Source organism: Podarcis muralis, chromosome 13 (genome assembly GCF_964188315.1).
Source record: "Podarcis muralis chromosome 13, rPodMur119.hap1.1, whole genome shotgun sequence".
NCBI lineage: Eukaryota > Metazoa > Chordata > Lepidosauria > Squamata > Lacertidae > Podarcis > Podarcis muralis.
Genome location: NC_135667.1, coordinates 15,147,834 through 15,166,656, shown reverse-complemented (window position 1 = coordinate 15,166,656; position 18,823 = coordinate 15,147,834). Strand labels below are relative to the sequence as shown.

The 18,823-nt window shown below is 47.8% G+C and overlaps 1 protein-coding gene across 4 annotated transcripts in view; it reads right to left on the bottom strand.

Moving 5' to 3' along the window:
- Positions 1-2,450: 2,450 nt before the first annotated feature.
- Positions 2,451-18,823, bottom strand: part of HSD3B7 (hydroxy-delta-5-steroid dehydrogenase, 3 beta- and steroid delta-isomerase 7) — a 53,193-nt gene continuing 36,820 nt past the window's right edge. For all 4 annotated transcript variants that reach the window (XM_028704172.2, XM_028704171.2, XM_077917955.1 and 1 more), the window contains 5 exons: positions 14,540-14,683; positions 9,821-9,929; positions 7,635-7,734; positions 6,146-6,308; positions 2,451-5,419 (listed from right to left, as the gene is read on the bottom strand). In XM_028704172.2, the coding sequence (XP_028560005.2) occupies positions 4,995-5,419; positions 6,146-6,308; positions 7,635-7,734; positions 9,821-9,929; positions 14,540-14,683 (941 nt within the window). In that variant the 3' untranslated portion in view covers positions 2,451-4,994. The remainder of the gene's footprint in view (positions 5,420-6,145; positions 6,309-7,634; positions 7,735-9,820; positions 9,930-14,539; positions 14,684-18,823) is intronic.

Sequence of the window (18,823 nt, the reverse complement as noted above, 5' to 3'; positions counted from 1 at the left end):
ATGTCAGCTGTTGCTGCAATGGGCAAGTTCTGCTTCATTTGCAATTTTGGTTTCCAAACGCTCCATTCCATATCCCTCTTGGGGCGAAGGAGGGAGGCAGAGGTCAGCCCCCACACACCCCCACACCCCCACCTCCCAGTCACTGGGCTCCAAGACTGTTGACAAAGATTTGCTTCTTCTTTGAGGAATTGGTGACTGACTGGAGCAGCTACCCTGTGTGTGAGAGAGATGAACCCCACTTCGAAAGCCTCCCCCCATTCTCATTTGTCGCATGTATCTCTAAGAGGAGGAAAGGGGGGGCAGATGCTAAGAAATCCCAGCTACCAGCAAATGCCTCAGAAATGTGTGCATCCAGTCCCACTCATTTCAAAGAAAGTGAACATGCATCAGATCAAGATGAGCACCTTATCTTGAAAACTCTCAGATGCAAAGCTAGCTTTCCTGACCTGTTTTCAAGGCTCTAGGACTTTTTATTCTGGAGTTAAGTCAGCAGTGTCTGTAGGGATCAGTAGTCCTATAAGAAGGCTCCGGCAGACAGGCACTGGGGGTTGGAGGGGGCGTGTATCAGGTACCAAAAAGTAAAAATCCTGGTTGCTGGATCCCTTGTACTATGTCTCCATGACAATGAGAGCTATGGCCCTTTTCAAGTTCTTCTATGTCAGTTTTATCAGATTCCATATAATGGTTCCTAGGCACCCCACAAACTACCAGCCACAGCAACACCTGAACCTGCATGACTTCAGATGTCTTTTTTTATGGCCTTTACATCTCATGGCAGCAAATGGTCCTCCTCTGCTTGTCTCCCTACAAATGTCCCCAAATCCCACCGTTTGCATCAGTAAGGCATCACTCCAGACACCAGGGACTATGGACAAAGCTACGGTGTGTAAGGTCACCACCCCATAGCCAGTAACCTGGGAGCAAGTCCCACTGATATAAGGCCTTACTGATTCTTTTTATAGTGAAACAGGGCTGTGGGTTCTCCTCATGAAAGGTCACATCAGGGTCAAATAGCACAGCCAATTTTGCAAGCCGCATAAATCGTACTTGCACTCTCTCTTATTTGGCAATATTTTCTCTCTCTTTCCTCATCAATGAGCTACGCAGGGCTCTAGAGCCCTGTTCCCAGCTGCTGGAACCCTTATTCAGCCACCTCTAGCACCCAAAAATTTACAGTCATCATCCACACAATTTAAAGCAAAGTTTTTGCAATCGGTGAGGGACAGAAACATGCTCTTTAAAAAAAATAAATAATAATCAGATTCTCAGGAAGCTAGCTTTGCATGTTCTTTCACTTTTCTGTGCTCTCAGGGAATTGCAGAATACACAAAGTCCAGGGCTTGAATTTTAACATGTAATGGACTAGTACAGAAATTATTATTTTAAATAAATGTCCATCCTCCATTAGCTCTCAGCTCGCCTGTAGGACTGTGTCTATGGGTGCCTGCCATTAGAGATGGAGAATTCTGACCAAAACACGAGCCGAAGTTTCTGATGTGCACTTATTCGGTCCCATGTCCAAAATGCAAATCAATCCAGCAGAGATGGTCAGTATTCGTCGGCGTCGCTGCTTCCACTCCGCAAACGATTATGCAGCTGATTCCTTCTCCACCCCTCGTTTGCAGTGTTTCTCCTTCCGATTGAAATGAACAGGGCGGAATACCGCTAAAGACAATGTAACTTGCTTAATTATATAAATCACATGCTCTGGAAATGTCTGTGGTAAGAGACATACCGATGGTTGGCTATTCATCAAACATTAACCCCTCCAAAAGGTAGTTGCACAAGCTTGGCAGATCCCATCTCTGATGGCATCATTTTCACCAGCACTCTCGACATTCCCTTCAGGCTCACTTAGCTAACTTTATCCTCTGGGAAACCTGGGTTGAACGCAAAAGGCATTCACATGTACGCCTCGTTTGGACAGGTACCAGCTTTTGATGTTTTCCCTTGGCACCTCTCTCTTCACAGAACTTGGGAGGTATCAAAATGCAACAAGAAGCTTCTCGCATCCACCCAAGGTATTCGCAAACACAGGGAGTGGTGCAATCCGTTTATACCAGGGGTGGCCAACATGAACCTCCATTCCCATCATGCCTGGCCATGGTGTCTGGGGCTGCTGGGAGTTGGAGTTCAGACTCTGCAAACATGGCTTGTTTGTTTTTAAAGGCGTATAAGCCGTGTCCAATGGATTTTATAACCTTCACCTCTACTCACAAGCCGTGAGTCTTAACTGCCAGGCAATCTGAAAACTTCCACATGCCTACAATTCCTACCTTGTTCATAAACATGCCATTTATAGCACTGTTAGTTAGATGAAGAGATTTTTAGGGAGGGAGCACTCCTACGGACTTCAGAATTCTCATTCTACCATTTCTACGACCAATCTCTGCATGGCCCTTCCAAGGTCCCCACAGACACGACAGGAGGGAAAATAGGAGCCAAACTCATTGTCTGAATTCAACGTATTTATTTATAATAATTAAGACTTTGATCAAGGAATACATTCTACATTATTATTTGGTTTCACCAGCGGGAGCAGCAGGCTGGCATCCTCACCGGGCCCAGGTTAAGCACCAGCAATGCTCTTACAGGGGGAAGGGAGCTGGTCGTGCTAATAGACGAAAAGGTCCGTCTAGCCCAGAAATGATTGCTCTGAGGAGCCCATGAGGAGGGCGTCAAGGCAGGAGCAATCTCTGCCAGCCAGGGACATCCCACTTCCAACCCCTGTGACCAGCGGCTCTATCTGCCATCCATTTGCCTTGTCCCTTCTAAAAAGCCAGCTTAAGCCAGTGATTTTTAAAGCCTTCCTTGTTTCCCCGGGCATTTGATGGCTGAACGATAACCCCTGAGATAACTGGCTGAGGGGATGTGCTTGTTTTTAGCTGGTTTTAGAAAGTTTTCAATTATATTTTTATTGATTTGGTGCCCTGAGCTCCCTCGGGAGGAAGGGCGGGATATAAACTGAGTAGGCGTCACATTTACTGACAGAGCAGTGAACTCCATCAATTAATTAAGTCACTGTGTGGTAAACAGCTTCCTCTTCAGTCTCCAGCCAATTTCTCAACTGCGAAAGAGGGAGAAACACCTATTTCGATTGGCTTCCTCCATGTCACAAATCATTTTATCTGCCTCTATCAGCCCTAGGGATGGCTGGCTCCATCAATCTCAGTTTCTCTTTTTTAAAACCTTCAGGATGCCCAATTTCTAAATCAATTTGGGGTGGTCCCCCCCTACTAATACATGCCTTTCTGCAAGCAATTTCCATCAGCGCAACATAGTTTTGTGCCTCGTCTACACTAAATATTCATTTTTGTGAACACTATGAGAACTGCATCGCAAAATTCAGAAACGTGCAAATTTTAAAGGAAAGCGGTGTTTCAGTTTGCATCGTGGTTCAGAAACTAAGAATTAAGCTCTGCATGGAAGTGCAAACTGAACAGACTCACCCCTCCCCCTCACCAATTCCTATTCACCCCCAACCTTCAAATCATCAAAACTTAAACATGTCCAAAACACTTTCGCCTTCCCTGTTAAGGATTTTGCCAGCGGGCTTTCCTTGTCCAGCCCAGCAACAGTGTGTTGTGTGCCTTTGTCACTTTTATTCAATGCTGTCAATCCTGCGAGGTTGCCAAGTTCCTGCATTTGACAGGATGTTTCAGGAAAATGAGCCTCTTTCACTGGGTCAAATCTCAAAGGGGGGGAGTAAAACCACATGGCAAAGAGTCAGAATCAGGGAGGCTGTTAGCTCTGTCCCTTATTAATCAGAATGTAGGCAGGGGCATCTGGGCTCCACCCACTGTAGTAGTGTGTTGTTTTTTTAAAAGAAAAATCCGCCATGATTCTCCAGTCATATTCATAGTGCACAAGCCCTTCAAAAAGTGGCAGGGAAAATAAATCATGGCGTCATATGTCATGCTAAGTGAAGTCCTACACTGAGAGGACAGGCTAGATAAAAATCAAAACAGGGATCTGGATCCCGACTGCACGGGCAGTGTAGTGGCAATTGAGGTAGGAAGAAAAAAAATGGAATGGGATCGCAGCGATGCGGAATGGATTGAGGATCCTTCAGAGGGATTCACATTGCTACAGGAAAGGAATGATGCAGCATGAAATTGCACACAGCCCTCCCCGACCCACTGTGCCGTTCATTTGTAGCACACTGAAAATAAAGACTGCCAAGGGAATGCAATAAGAACGAAGGAAAGTGGTTCTGGAAGAGGAGGACTCCCATCAGAGAGGGAGTCTGCAAGATCTGGATCGTAGAAGTCATTCTAAGACTTAGATTGGAGGCTCTGTTGCAAAGGCACACCAGGGGAGGCAGGTTCATTAGGGCAAAAGGGAAGCCCTGCCCCACCAACTTGCCTTCTTTTAACCAGCCCAGAAGGTGGCACTGAGCTGGCAGCATCCTCTTTCTCCTTAGTCTCAGGGCTGCCCTTGTAAAATTCACCAGGTAGGAAGATAAGGACCAATCTAGCATTCCTTAGCTCTGCCTGCCATTGCCTCTGGCGCCCTCTAATGTTAGCCTCCTGCTTAACCCCCTACAAGCCTTGGCGGATAACAGCCACCAGTGGAGCACACAGCTCTTACAGGAGACCCCGAAGTAAAACTATATGCTTAACCAACATTCAAAACAGATTTCGGTAGAACTGGCACACTCTCACGGAGTGGTTGCTGCCAAATCCTGGAGTAGGTTCCCCGCAGATCAGTTCCTCTTTCTACCCTCTCCCGGTCATCCTTTTAAGTGCTTTGCGAGTGACGAATAAATAATAGTAATTACAAGGATTAAACCAATAGTGTAATCCAGAGTCTACCGAGATGAAATTACTCTTGACGGGTATCATAAACACAGCTTCGGCAAGAGTGTGAGAAAATGTACTCGGATGCTCCAGTGGAAGCAAAACCCAGGGCTAGGCTGCTTTTGGGGAGCGAGGGGGGAGTCCCTCTCTATCCTGGCTCCCCTGTCCCTCTCCCCCGCACACATGGCCCGTGTCTCATTTCCCAGCATCCCTCTGGGCATCGATCTCCTGGAGCCATTTCACAGTGCGGGCCCGGCTCTCCTCCCAGCTGTAGAGGGGCTGGTAGCCAAAGTGCTCCTTGGCCTTGCTGGTCTGCACTGTGAAGGTGGTCCTTACGACAGTCAGAGTGTAGGGGTTGAGGATGGGCGCATAGTTGCACAGGGGCTTCAGCAGCCACTGCAGGAAGGCGTTGAACAGCGCCATGAACCGCAGGAGGAAGGAAGGCAGCAGCGGCCGGGAGCCCAGCATGCGGAAGCCGCAGGAGCCCAGAAACTCCATGTTGAAGTCCTCGTAGCTCTTGTAAGGCGAGTCGTCATAGCAGAAATAAACCTGGCCTGAAACGGCCAAGGGAGACTCCTGGATCTTCCGGGCCACCAACAGATGCATCCAAGACACGTTGCCTGCAAAAGGGTTGGCAGGGAGAAGAAGAGAGGAGAAACACTTGGTAAAGAGAAATAGGATCGCTAAAGCAGCCTATGCAATGGGCGAGAGAGAGAGATCCTACAGATAGGAATATAAACAATAAGAGAGGCAAATGTCATCAGGTCACTGACTCAGAGTGCTTTGGTCTGACTGAGCATCCAGTCCGTAAGCACGCAAGTCTTTGCTTGTGCATTTGCCAAGGGCTTAGCTCAGCCTTCCTTGTAAGGAGGAAATAAAAATAAATTCATAATTTAAGTTACAGGAGATCAAAGGGATCTTCTTTCAAGAAAACCACTTTTTAAAACACATTTTCTCCTTGTGAGCCAATCGCCCTCTAGCAGAGGTTAGCAAACTAATAAAAAGCAGGCCCAGGAATGGCCACGTTGCCCTCCAAATGCTTACACAAATTAATTTACAAATCCCTATTGTAGTTTATCTGTTGCTCTTGGAAAAAGAATTCAAGAGGTCCGACTGCTAAACGTTAATACACAGGCTCTGGTGTTCTTGCTTTGCTTTAGTCATGGGTAAAGAAGCAAAGCATTCCAGGAGGGAAAGATTATTTGTTTTGATAAAAAGCAGCAACACCATCTTGCTTCTCTGGGGCTTTGGCTATAAAGGACCAGAGGGAGTGCGTGCAAAGGCATCTAAAGTTCGTGGTGACATCGGAGTTCAAGAATGGCACACAGCGTGCATGCGAGACTTACCAACATAGACCCTGCCGTGCTCAGTGGAGGCTGGGACGGTTCGGATAAGACACTTTTTGGTGCTCAGCCCTTTCTCGTAAAACTGTTTCATCAGTGGGTGGTGCTCCCCATAGATGCCAGTCGGCCGGAGAGCGCAAGTGACCAGCTGCTTCCCTCCTTCCACCTGGTGGCACAGAAGAGGAGGTGGAGAGAACCTGTTAGCTTCCCCTGCCTCCAAGGACCTGGCTCCCTTCCCACCCACCCACCCACTGTGACGCATGTGGGGTAGAGGAGCCTCCGGGTGGTCAAGGATTTTGCTGGAGGGATTCAAGTTGAGGTATGGGGATCAAAGGGCTCTGTCTCCCCTAGCTGCAAGAAACCCACTCTGGAAAAAAGAAACTTGACTTTTTAAGCAGTTTGGAAGGTGCAGAGTGAGCGAATGACTAGGTAAAAGGTAAAGGGACCCCTGACCATTAGGTGCAGTCGTGACCGACTCTGGGGTTGCGGCGCTCATCTCGCTTTATTGGCCGAGGGAGCCGGCGTACAGCTTCCGGGTCATGTGGCCAGCATGACTAAGCCGCTTCTGGCGAACCAGAGCAGTGCACAGAAATGCCGTTTACCTTCCTGACGGAGCGCTGCCTATTTATCTACTTGCACTTTGACGTGCTTTCGAACTGCTAGGTTGGCAGGAGCAGGGACCAAGCAACAGGAGCTCACCCCGTCGCGGGGATTCGAACCGCCGACCTTCTGATCGGCAAGCCCTAGGCTCAGTGGTTTAACCCACAGCGCCACCCACGTCCCAAGCAAATGACTAACAAGAAGTAAACACCCTGCAAGTGAACCAGGGTGAATGCAGCAGGAATGGTCACCGTCGTATACAAATCAAAACGAGAATGACTAAATAACGCTACCACACAGGATTATCAGAAAGATAAGGAAATGCTATGTGCACTCAAGCTCATTAGAGGGTAGAGAGAAAAGGTGGGTTTTGAGAGTGTCGTAAATATACGGCAGAGGGGACATCTTGCTGCACTTTTAAGAGGCCACAAAACTCTTGTAAGAGACTAATTGAGTTATTGGGGCACATAAACTTCCATTGACAGCAGCCTACATCATTACAGTGGTACCTCGGTTTACGAACAGTCCTGTTTATGAACTCCACAAAAGCGGAAGTAGTGTTCCAGTTTGTGAACTTTACCTCGGTCTACGAACGGAAGCCAAACAGTGGAAGGGCACCGGCAGTGGGAGGCTTCATTAGGGAAAGCACACCTCGGTTTAAGTATGGATTTGGTTTAAGAACGGACTTCAGGAACGGATTAAGTACGTAAACCGAGGTACCACTACATATGCATAAATTGTTCTTAGTTGGCCGACAGAGGCGAAGGGTTCATGCCACGGATCTGGGGAAGTGGGTTTTGGCTCTTGAACATTTATGTCCTAATAAATCTGTTAGTCCTTTTAAGGTTCTTTGTTCCATTCGAAACCTGGGCTGAAGGGGAGCCTGACTCACCGCTCGTCCATTGGCTTCAATGACCAACCGCTCAGCCTTGGCTTTGCTAACTGGGTAAGGCTCGGTGTGAACAACCTCATATTTGGTTTCTTCATTTCCCCTGCAAAGAAGAGGAACATGCCACAGGGAATCAGAACCCAATACTTCAACATAGAGAAAGAGAGCCCAGAAGCCCCACCTGCCAGACCCATCCTTTTCCGTCTCTGCTACAAAATAATGTACCTCAATATACTTCAGTTTTGTTCAATTAACTCCAATGCACTGTGCTATGATGGTACAGAGGCCACTGTCAAGTGCAGGGCAAGGTGCCTGCATCTTAAAAGAGACAGGTAGAAGGAAGAGTATTGTTTCTCCCAGCATTGCAAAAGCACAGTGGGAAACGCTGCAACTTTAATGTGCATTTATTTATACCTTTTAATAAATGTGCATTAAAGCTGCAGCATTTCCCAGTTCCTATTGCAAGCTGAAACTTATTACTTGATTATTCCCTCACTTCCTCAACAACAGCAAAATCCCACCCCCTACAAAGACCACCCACCCCAGAATTCCATCATATCATTCCAGGGAGGCATCTTTTTATTGCAGCGCATGGACATCACAAGCTTCCTTTTGACTGGTAGGGGTGGGAGAATCCAAGGGAGGTGCTACTGTGTAACCTGGGGGTCCCCCAAATTGGTGCCCTCTGCTCTGCAGGGGGTTGGACTAGATGACCCTCTAGGTCCCTTCCAACTCTAAAATTCTGTGATTCCTCCCTAGTTAATGTTGTTTTTTAAAATGAGTTTGGCTTTTAGGAATTGCTCAGTTGCAGGCGTTTCCTGCTTTTCTGTCTGTGTGTGTTGTTGTTTTGGTGGGTGGGTGTGTTTCATCTGTTTGTTTTGTAGGGGCAGGGGCAGTTTCAGGCATTGCCAGTTTTTCCTCCGTAAAGCCAGCATTCTCTGGTGCCTATGATACATTTTAAGATTTGCAAATGGGCCTCTAAAGGTTGGGAACTTGGAATCCATGCATGTTTTCAGCACTCTTCGAGAAGGATGGATTATGGGTGCTTAATGTCCCATTCCTTACACACACACACATACCAGACAGCTGTCTGAGTTTCTCCATTTTCTTTCCTTGCCCCGGGCCAAAATATTCAGCACCGAGACATTTTGTGTTTACAGACAAAGGAGGCGATTTAATGCTTGCAGACAAGAAACTGCCAATCTCCTGCTTTAGTGGAAGTGGCAATTTAGGCTGCATCCACGCACCGTACATTTAAAGCACATTCAAGGAACTGCGCAAGGCTTAAGAATGGAAGGACAGCCCTGCTGGGTCACTCCAGCATCCTCTTCCCACCATGGCCAGCCTATGGGAAGCCTGAAAGCAGCACCCAAGCACAACACCGTGCTCTCCCCTCTTGCGATTCCCAGAAACTAGCATTCGGAGGCGAACTTCCTCCAGCAGTGGAGGCAGGACATAGCCACTGAGAACCACTGATCCTCTCTTAAAGCCATCCAAGCTTCTTTCAAAGAATCCTGGGAACTGTGGTTTTCCCTTCTCAGAGCTACAATCCCCTGCACCATAAACAGACTACAGTTCCCAGGATCCTTCGGCAGGAGAAGTTTCTTTAAATGCACGGTGCATGCACAGTGTTAGAAACAGGAACAAAATATTGCCATGGAGGGAGCGCTGTTATATATAATATATCTCCATTGCCCATCTCCAGGGTTACCGTTGCTGTGTACATGTGTTGTTGTGATGTTGCTAGGGAGGGCACGGGGGAAGCCCTTGCACAGGGGAGGAACCACTGCTGGCCTGGACCAAAGCCAGAGGGAACTCCCTGCTGTGGATATCAGGGCTCTGGGTGTGTATGTGTGAGAGAGAGAACACAAGCGCTTTAGGAACATCGCTTTATCGAAAGTGCCTCCCAGTGATAGGATGGCTGCAGTTCCCACTGGCTCAGCCTAGCCTACCTCACAGGGGTGTTGCAAGGTTAAAAAGGGGGCAGGGGGAGAGAACCACCTATAGTTCTGAAAGATGGGTGGGCTTTCTAAAGGCAAAAAGAAGTTAGAGGAAGAACTCGCCTGCCCTTAATCACAGACTGAGAAGGAGACAGGTCTGTGCTGTGGAAGGGGAAGGAAGCCCAGCGTATAGGCTGGAGCACGTGCAGCCGGGGCAGAGATGCCAGAAGCCCCAGGTGAGGCACGTACCTGAAGAAGGGGTCGCCCCTCGCGTTGGGCCCCACCACTTCCATGCTGCTGGTGTAAATCAGGTACTGAGTTCCTTGTGTCACACATGCTTCAATGACGTTCTGAGTTCCTGTGCCAAAATGATAGAAAACAGAAGGGGAGAAAGAAGAGAGAGAGAGAGAGAGTAGACACATAAGCCACACCTCTCGGCCAGCCCAAGAACCCCATGGTGCCCACATAACCGAGGGGCAGAGATCATGGTCCCTTCCAGTTCCCATCATCCCTGACCACTAGAACATGGGTAGGCAACCTAAGGCCTGGGGGCTGGATCCGGCCCAATCACCTTCTAAATCCGGCCCATGGACGGTCCAGGAATCAGCGTGTTTTTACATGAGTAGAATGTGTCCTTTTATTTAAAATGCATCTCTGGGTTATTTGTGGGGCATAGGAATTCGTTCATTTTTTATTTTATTTTTCAAAATATAGTCCGGCCCCCCACAAGGTCTGAGGGACAGTGGACCAGCCCCTTGCAGAAAAGGTTTGCTGATCCCTGCTCTAGACCATGCTGGAAACCCTGACAACCGAAAGCACGCCTTGGTTTAAGAACGGACTTCCGGAGCGGATTAAGTTCGTAAACCAAGGTACCACTGTACTAGAAGCTTGTTTTTAAAAATAAAAAAGCAAGTTAAGGTTTTCAGCTTTTATCGATTCCATGCCTGTACGATGTCAACTACAGATGTACAGAGTGGGTTTATCAGTGGCAGCAGTATACTTCTGAGTACAAAATGCTGGGCAACGGCAAGGGGAGAGGACCCTTGCCTTCCTGTCCTGGGGTGGGGGGTGGGGGCTTCCTGAAAGCATCCGACTGGCCACTGTGGGAGATGGTACTCTGCAGCTCTTTAGAGAGATCTGGCAAGGCTCTTCCAATGTCCTAACTGCATCCCCTGAGACAGCGACTGACTGCAGACAGCAAGGGAAGGGCATTTTGGTCGCCCCTGCTGGAAGGCAATCAGAGAGTAGTGGGACTGTGGGTGGAAATATCAGAGGGCTTTTGGAACCAGGATTCAGTGGCTTGGGGCAGGTTGGGAGTTGGGGGTCCTGGGGGAAAAGAGAGACACAATGGTGTGTCCCGGGTCCCTATAACTCAACCACTGTCCTAGGAAGCGTACCAAATCAGACGGTTGGTGCGTCTAGTTCAGGACTGCCCGCAATGACTGCCCGCAGTGACTTCCCAGGGTTTTCAGAGACCTGCCGCCACCACAGAGCTTCTCAATGAGGTCCCTTGAGAGCTGGTGTTGGGAAGGGAAGGGATGCTGGGATGTGGAACTCTGGGCCCTCTTCTGTTAAGAGCCAACATGGTGTCACGGTGAGAAAGTCAGGCTAGAACAAGGTCAGGCTAGAAAACCCAGCTGTGAAACCCCATTAGCCGGTCTCGAGCCAGTCAGCGACTTGGTAAACCAGGAGCAAACCTTGGTGACAAGCTTGTGGTTTGATGGTAGCAAGACAAACCACAACCCTGTGTTTCCACAGAACATGGTGCCAAACCATGGCTCGGCTCCGGGTAGCACACAGGACGCAGAACCAGGGGAGGAGCAAAGCAGCTGCGGTTTTCTTTTCAAGCACAGTGGTACCTCGGTTTACGAACTTAATCCGTTCCAGGAGTCCATTCTTAAACCGAGGCCTGCTTTCTCTAATGAGGCCTCCCGCCGCCAGTGCCCTTCCACCATTCAGCTTCCGTTTGTAGACTGAGGTAAAGTTTGCAAACCAGAACACTACTTCCGGTTTTGCGGAGTTCGTAAACCGAATACAGTGGTACCTCTGGTTACATAATTCGTTCCGGAGGTCCGTTCTTAACCTGAAACTGTTCTTAACCTGAAGCACCACTTTAGCTAATGGGGCCTCCCACGGCTGCCATGCCGCCGCCACACGATTTCTGTTCTCATCCTGAAGCAAAGTTCTTAACCAGAGGTACTATTTCTGGGTTAGCGGAGTCTGTAACCTGAAGCGTATGTAACCCGAGGTACCACTGTAGTTCGTAAACAGGACTGTTCGTAAACCGAGGTAGCACTGTGCCTTAACACTGTCTCATTCTTGCTAAGCCACAGTCTGGCTTGGCCTTATGTGCGGAATGAAGCCAGCCTGTCTCAGTCCGATCTACCTCAGAGGGTTGTTGTACAGATAAAAGAAGGCGGCAGGGGAGAGAAAAAAAACGAATAATCTGGAAAACAAGACCAACCCAGCCCCAACCCTGGTTCTCAACCCATCCTCTTCCAGAATACCTGACAGTTGTGTAAGGGGATCAACCCACTTTCTGTTGTGCAATAACAAGCACCTGTTTTAGCCTGTGAGAGAAAATGTTGAAATACATAGAGACTTGGGCCTTTGCATCTCATGTAGTGGCAGGAATTTCATCCCAAACTTCACAGGCCCTCCCTGCCGGCCTCTTTACTCCCTGGCAAATGCAGCGGATGTTCATAAATTAAAAGGAATGCCCACACATGGACGTTATTATCCTTGTTCCTGACTCATCTCTGCCTTGGTCGGTTTTACATCAGTAACCGACAGAGGGTTTTCCCCAAAAACCTCAAAGCCCTTTCCCAAAGAAACAAACAAACAAACACTCCACCCCAAATGGAGCCACTTTCGGGCCATGGAGTCAGAACCGGCTATTAAAGTTTGGTGGAATAGGAAGGTCTGACAGGACAGGACAAAGCTTTTCCTCTTAGGCTGCCAGAAGGAAAGGATGAGCGATGGTGCTTTAAAAAACGTGGCAATCCATTCCTGTTGTTTCCTCTCCAGATGCCCTCAGCCAGGAGCGTCTGATGTAAAGCCAAAGGGGGGGAAATGGAAGGAGCATCTCAGCTCAGGCGCTGACCTGCTCATGTACCACCCAGTTGCCGCAGAGATGAGAGGGAAGGACATGGGATTCTACCTTATATCAAGTCGGACCAAGCTGGGGGAACCTTGGTTTTAGCAGGGATTTCCATGTGAACCCCTTTCTCAATCCAGGATTTAACGCCTGATGAGCAGCTGATGGGTGAGGATTAAATCTTGCTCCCAGAAGGATTTAACCCCCCCCCCCCTGACAAGCCGGGAGTATAATCCTGCTGCCTTGGCTACGTGCCCATGTTCTCTGTTGGGAATGGGTGTGCATGGCCAACACAGGATTTAACCCTCCCTCCATGACCTCATGAGTGGGAGAAATGGGCTGCAGGTTCCCCACTCCTACACAGGCTGGCAGTGGCTCTCCAATGTTTCAGGTAAGAGTAAAAGTCTCTCCCAGCACCTCCTAGAGATGCTATGAATCAGACGGAGACCTCCCGCATGCAACCTGTGTAGTCTGCACTACTGAGCTGTGGCCTCACAGGCCCTGCTTCCCAGCTAGGCTTGATCCTCTGAAAAAAGATGAAGCTGCAATAATGGTAAGAGGGTATCTGAGCATACACAGAGGGAAACTGCCTCTCCCCTTAAGTAACCAGAGTCTGTTCTTCAGCCTCCGGGATGTGGGGCAGGAGACCCACATGAGATAGTGGCTTCCTGAACCTGGAAACATTCATCCTTGACCACTGGTCCTGCTAGCTAGGGATGATGGGAGTTGTAGTCCAAAAACAGCTGACGACCCACATTTGGGAAACCCTGCTTTAGGGCAAGGCTGGGGAACCTGCAAGCCTGGCATGTATTGCTGGACTCCAACTACCAGCATTCCTGTCCATTGGCCAGGCTAGCTGAGGCTGATGGGAGTTGGAGTCCAGCAACTGCTGGAGAGCCACAGGGTCTCCAAGCCTACTTTAGAGGAATTAGCCAGCTAGTTCTTGGAAAGGCTTAACAGCACTGTTTCAGAGAAATCTTTCTGTTTTCCTTCTGTATACAGCAAGGCTAATTTCCCAGTTGTAATATTTTCCTTTCCATTGCAATTTTATTTAGCAATTCTTATTACGTTTTTCACAGAACAGTCTTCAACCACCCCCGCCAGCCTCCTGAAAAACAGATTTATTAACTTGGCAAAAGCTGGTGTTGCTCCCTTCAAAATATTTGGCTTTTATCTTCTAGAAAGACAGGCTGAAATATTAGCACTTCCCATCAAGTGATTCTTAAAAATCCAGACCTTTCCTTGGTAACGTAAGAGGGTAAGAAGAGCCCTGCCGTGTCAGGTCAAGGCTGGATGACAATACATAGTGGTATGCTTGGCCCCAGCACCTCTTGGTTTGGAAATGAAGGCCTTCCTCTGGAACGTGGCCTGGTTCACTGGCTTGAGCAACCTCCCCAGCCACCTTTCTGACAAGTAGCTTTGCCCATCTTGCTTGCCTCATAACACTAAGCCGTGGTTTATGAGACTGTTTATTACAGCATGGCTTATTATTATGTGGAAATCCTGCCAGAAGCTTACCTATGGTTTCCTTGCTGCCAACAAACCACAATCTGAAACCATGGCTTGTTTTGCTATAACTACAGCCTGCCGTTATATGGAAACCCAGCACCATTCCCTTAGCCATGGTTTGTTGAAGTCACCCTGGACACTCACTAAACTCCACAAGACAAGAACAAAACAAATGTTGGAGAAACAAGCCATGGTTTGTTTGACAAACTCACGGTTAACTCATGATTTGTGAAACAAACCATGGCTTAGCATTATGTGTGAACCAGGCCGTTGTGGTGCTCTCCTTGGTCCTGTAATGGGCAGGGTGACTTCCTCTGGACCATGGAGGTAAGAGGCTGAATGGGTAGTCTTTCAATTCCTACCTTGAACGTTGACCGCAGTGATCTTTTCAGGTGAGACTCTGCCCCAAACATCCACCAGGCTGGCAGTGTGGATGACCAGGTGGGCTCCTTTCATGGCTGCCTTCACATCCTCCAGGTTGCTGATGTCGCCCTGGATCAGAGTCACTTCGTTTTTGAGAACGAGAAGAGAGAGAGAGAGAGAGAGAGAGAGAGAGAGAGAGAGAGAGAGAGAGAGATGAGTTGGGACTTTCGGTTGCTACCTGGGTCAGAGAGAAAAGGCGGTAGCAGGGAACCGGGGACAAATCCATCAACCCAAAAAACCCATGTAATCAAGTCTACCTTGGTTTCTTAATTAGGAAAGAACATACTAAACACAAACAGGTCCACGTCTCTCCCCTTCTCATCTTCCTCCCTGCCCCCAACAGAGGGAGGAGAAGCAAGGTGGCATCAGGGACCCTGCAGGACTTTGTGCTCCTAGCCCTGCCCATATGAACGACTGGAAAATCATTGAGAGCCACAGCTGTCCTTATGCACGCCCCAAATAGAAACATCGGGGGGCTGCCTGGAGGCTACAGGGATCTTCTACACTTGCAAAGCATATCGTTGGATGCAAAACCGGAGCTTGGAAACAGCGATGTGTTTCAGCAATTTGCCTCTGGGCAAATTTCTATTTTGATTTGCATCACTGAATTCAGGAGGGGATTCAGTTGTGTGCTGAAGGCAAACCTTCCCACTTCCGCCCTGTGGCAATACCGAGGCATTCCTGCATACTGAATGAGTAGAGACAGCTTAGGAGAATCTTCCTTATGAGTGATAAGCACCGCAAGTGGCAGGCTGTTGAGAAAGAACAAAGCCAAATACCTGGTTATGTAATTAAATGCCTCATCCCAGAAAGAGGGTTGGGCGGATGAGTTAATTTCTGTTTCTCTTTCTCATTTTCCACATCTCGGTGCTTAGCTCTCATCATTCCCACATTGGTTTGTGGACATATTTATTATTTAAGTCCTCATGAAAACTAAACAGTGTTTTTATTGCTATCTTCTCAGTTCCCAAGACGCACTCCTCCACTGTCTCCCGAGACAGACAACTAAAGCCTCCTAATATACCCCTTTGATATGGAATAATATACACATCTTTATAAAGCAACTTCCCCTAACATAATGCATTTTGCATGTCATTCTGATTAATATATGTGTACCTTAACATCCACATATTTGTACACATTACTTGGCTGGAAAACTGCACTGCAAAATTCGGAGAGGTGTGAATCTCAAGCGGTGGCTGTGCTTCGGTTTGCACATTGTTTTAGAAAGTGTGAATTAAGCAGTTTTGCCTTTAAATGCAAACTGAATCGAATTCCTCCCCACCCCTTCCTAGAAATAGCACTGTCTTTTGTCCAGGCAAAGCTGGGGGGGGTAGAAACCACACCGTCACCACTGTCACCACTTGGCACCATTCTCTGCTGCCCCACGTTTCCTAGAGAGAATAACACGGAGAAGAGAAAATGCAAGAAATTGCAGACCCACTCTCAGCTCAAAGGGTCTCCTCTGCACTTAGACACCCAGAAGGGTAAACTTTCTAGAAACAACACCCCCCACAAGGCCCATATTTAGCTGCCCCATAACATGGGACATACTCCACTTCCTTACTTACTGTGCCCACCTATTGAGTGAAGAACATATTCAACATTTCAACAGGAAGTCAAAGTCAGGCATGGCATAAGATCGACTTCTTGCTGGCTTTACAATTTGCATCAAAGTCATGCCTTCTTAAGGAGCCAAAAGTAAAGTTAGCCACCAAACTACCTTCCTTGCATACCTCAGGCATTCTTTACTTTTGCTTTCACACACAAAAAGTATCGCATAATATGTGCAGCCTGTCCTGGCTTATACATTTAAAATAAAAAGAAGGGAGGTTTTAAATATATATATGGGGGAGGGGGAGGTGTTCTTGATGTCACAAGTGTTAGCCAATCAGCCACACAATTGGATTAGCACTAAGATAATAAGGTATTGTTTGAAACACTTCTGCCTCTCCCTTTGTTTCAGCACAGCAAGGTCATCATATAAGCAAACGTGACAAGATATTACAAAAACATCCTGGGCTTAATGTTGCTTGGTCAAGTTTTCCTTGGAACAAGAAACTGTGTTATTTGAGCCATCGGCCCCTCTCACAACCACTTTTGTTTTGTCTAGTTTGAGGAGCAGTTTTTAAAAATGCCACAAGGACAGCCTTGGTCGCACTGAAGGGACATGTGGACGGTGCTTGTCACCGAAAGCTTAGAGGACATACTAGACAAGAATTCTATTTGGAAAATTGACAGACCACCAAACATTAGCAAATATCCTAGCGGTGTAGAACAATTTAAAAAATAAATGAATACAAGAAGACAGATGAGAACAGTTTCACAAAGAAATCTGATGCTGTACATGAGCCAACTCATCCTTCTGGAAAAGCCATTTGCAGTTAGAGGGCAGCCACTTGCAAGAAAAAAATGGGATGTCCTGGTTTTGCCAAGACACTTGTGGTGTATGCCGTGTGAAATGACATTATATCTTAAATGCAACAGCTATTATGGCTATTGTCACCTTCAAGATCCACTTGCTTCTCAGGCCAACCACCAAGGGATGGAAAGCGAACTTTGGTGTTCTTTCCTGGGCAGCTGGTTTTATCCATGATAATTTTTGAAGCCTTGCAACAGGTCTGAGAGATGTGGCAGCCAGGGAGAACAGGAAGGAACGGGATCTAATGGGTTACACCAAGTGCCTCCGTCTCTTTCTCTTCTGCATTTTGCAGGCAGGAAACCCTCTCAGGAAATCCTGCCATGATGGCATCTGCTACGAAACACCTGCCAGGAATGAATGGCCAGGGCACCCGTCGCCCTTCCTGTCCCCATCAACCTGCTTGCCCACTCACCCAGGGACCTTGGGGCCTTGCAGTTCACTCCTGTCTGCCTCCCTTTACGTCACGCGAGGCCTTGACAGGAGGCAGTTCCCCTCTTTTCCGCTTCTTCCTGCCCAGATGCTTTCTGGCCGCCTGTCACTTAGCTGGCTGTCAAAATCATTTTCCCTTCTAAATGTGGCGGTGGAAACTCAATTCTCTGGAACTTGAAAGAGCCATTACCAAGGAGAGGTCACCAGGAGGCATCCGGGAAGGGACTAGAGTCATATTCCCACCCTTCCCAGTTATTTATTTATATCCAACTCTTTTTATTCTAATTTTATTTTTATTTTTGGGAGGAGAAGGTGCTCCAAGTGGCTCTAGCAGAGCTCCTAAACTGTAGCCCACCCTGGCAACCACCAGGCCGAAGCCTGTCTTGCATTAGCAGCATCAAAGCTGCTTCTCAGGGTATTCCCTGGCCCCCAGGATTGTGGGCATTGGCTCCTCATGTGACGAAACGTCTCCTATATACCAAGACAATTTCACACACGGTGAAAGGATTGTTTCATTGTAGGAACAAATACAGTGGTGCCTCGGAAGACGAAATTAATCCGTTCCGCGAGTCTCTTCATCTTGAGGTTTTTTCATCTTGCGAAGCACAGCTATTAGCGGCTTAGCGGCTATTAACAGCTTAGAGGCTATTAGCGGCTTAGCGGCTTTAAGAAAAAGGAAACAAACTTGCAAGAAGTTTCGTCTTGCAAAGCAAGCCCATAGGGAAATTCGTCTTGCGGAACGACTCAAAAAACGGAAAACCCTTTCATCTAGCGAGTTTTTCATCTTGCGAGGCATTCGTCTTGCGGGGCACCACTGTATCCACGTTCCACACTGGCTTCCTGAGCAAAGCAAAAGTTGTGGCACTGGTTCACTCCCTCCTCACTCAGTCCTGGTCACAAAGACTGGAGCTAGTAGCACCTGGCAATGGGAAATGCCTCAGCCCCTATTACTTAAATTAGCTGCTTGCAAATTAATATTCTTGCAAGGTACCACTTTCTTTCTAGTCCTTTTCTCTCTAAATTGACAGAAGGCCAGATTTAGCCCAAGGATTCCCAGTTGCTAATCCACAGTATATATCAGATACACCTTAGCTTTTTTCTTTCCCGATAAAGAGAAAAATGTGGCACGTGAATCATCTCTTAGGCCCCAGCTGCACTACACATTCAAGGTAGCATCATGACACTGTAAATAGTCATGGCTTCCCAACAAAGAACCCTGGGAACTGTAGTGCAGAGAGTTGTAGTTTGTTAAGGGTGCTGAAGAGTTCCCCTCAGAGAGTGACAATTCCCAGAGAGGCTTAACAATTAACCCCTCTTGTCAAGGAATTCAAAAGAACTGTAACTCTGTGGACCTCCAAACAACTATCAGCAC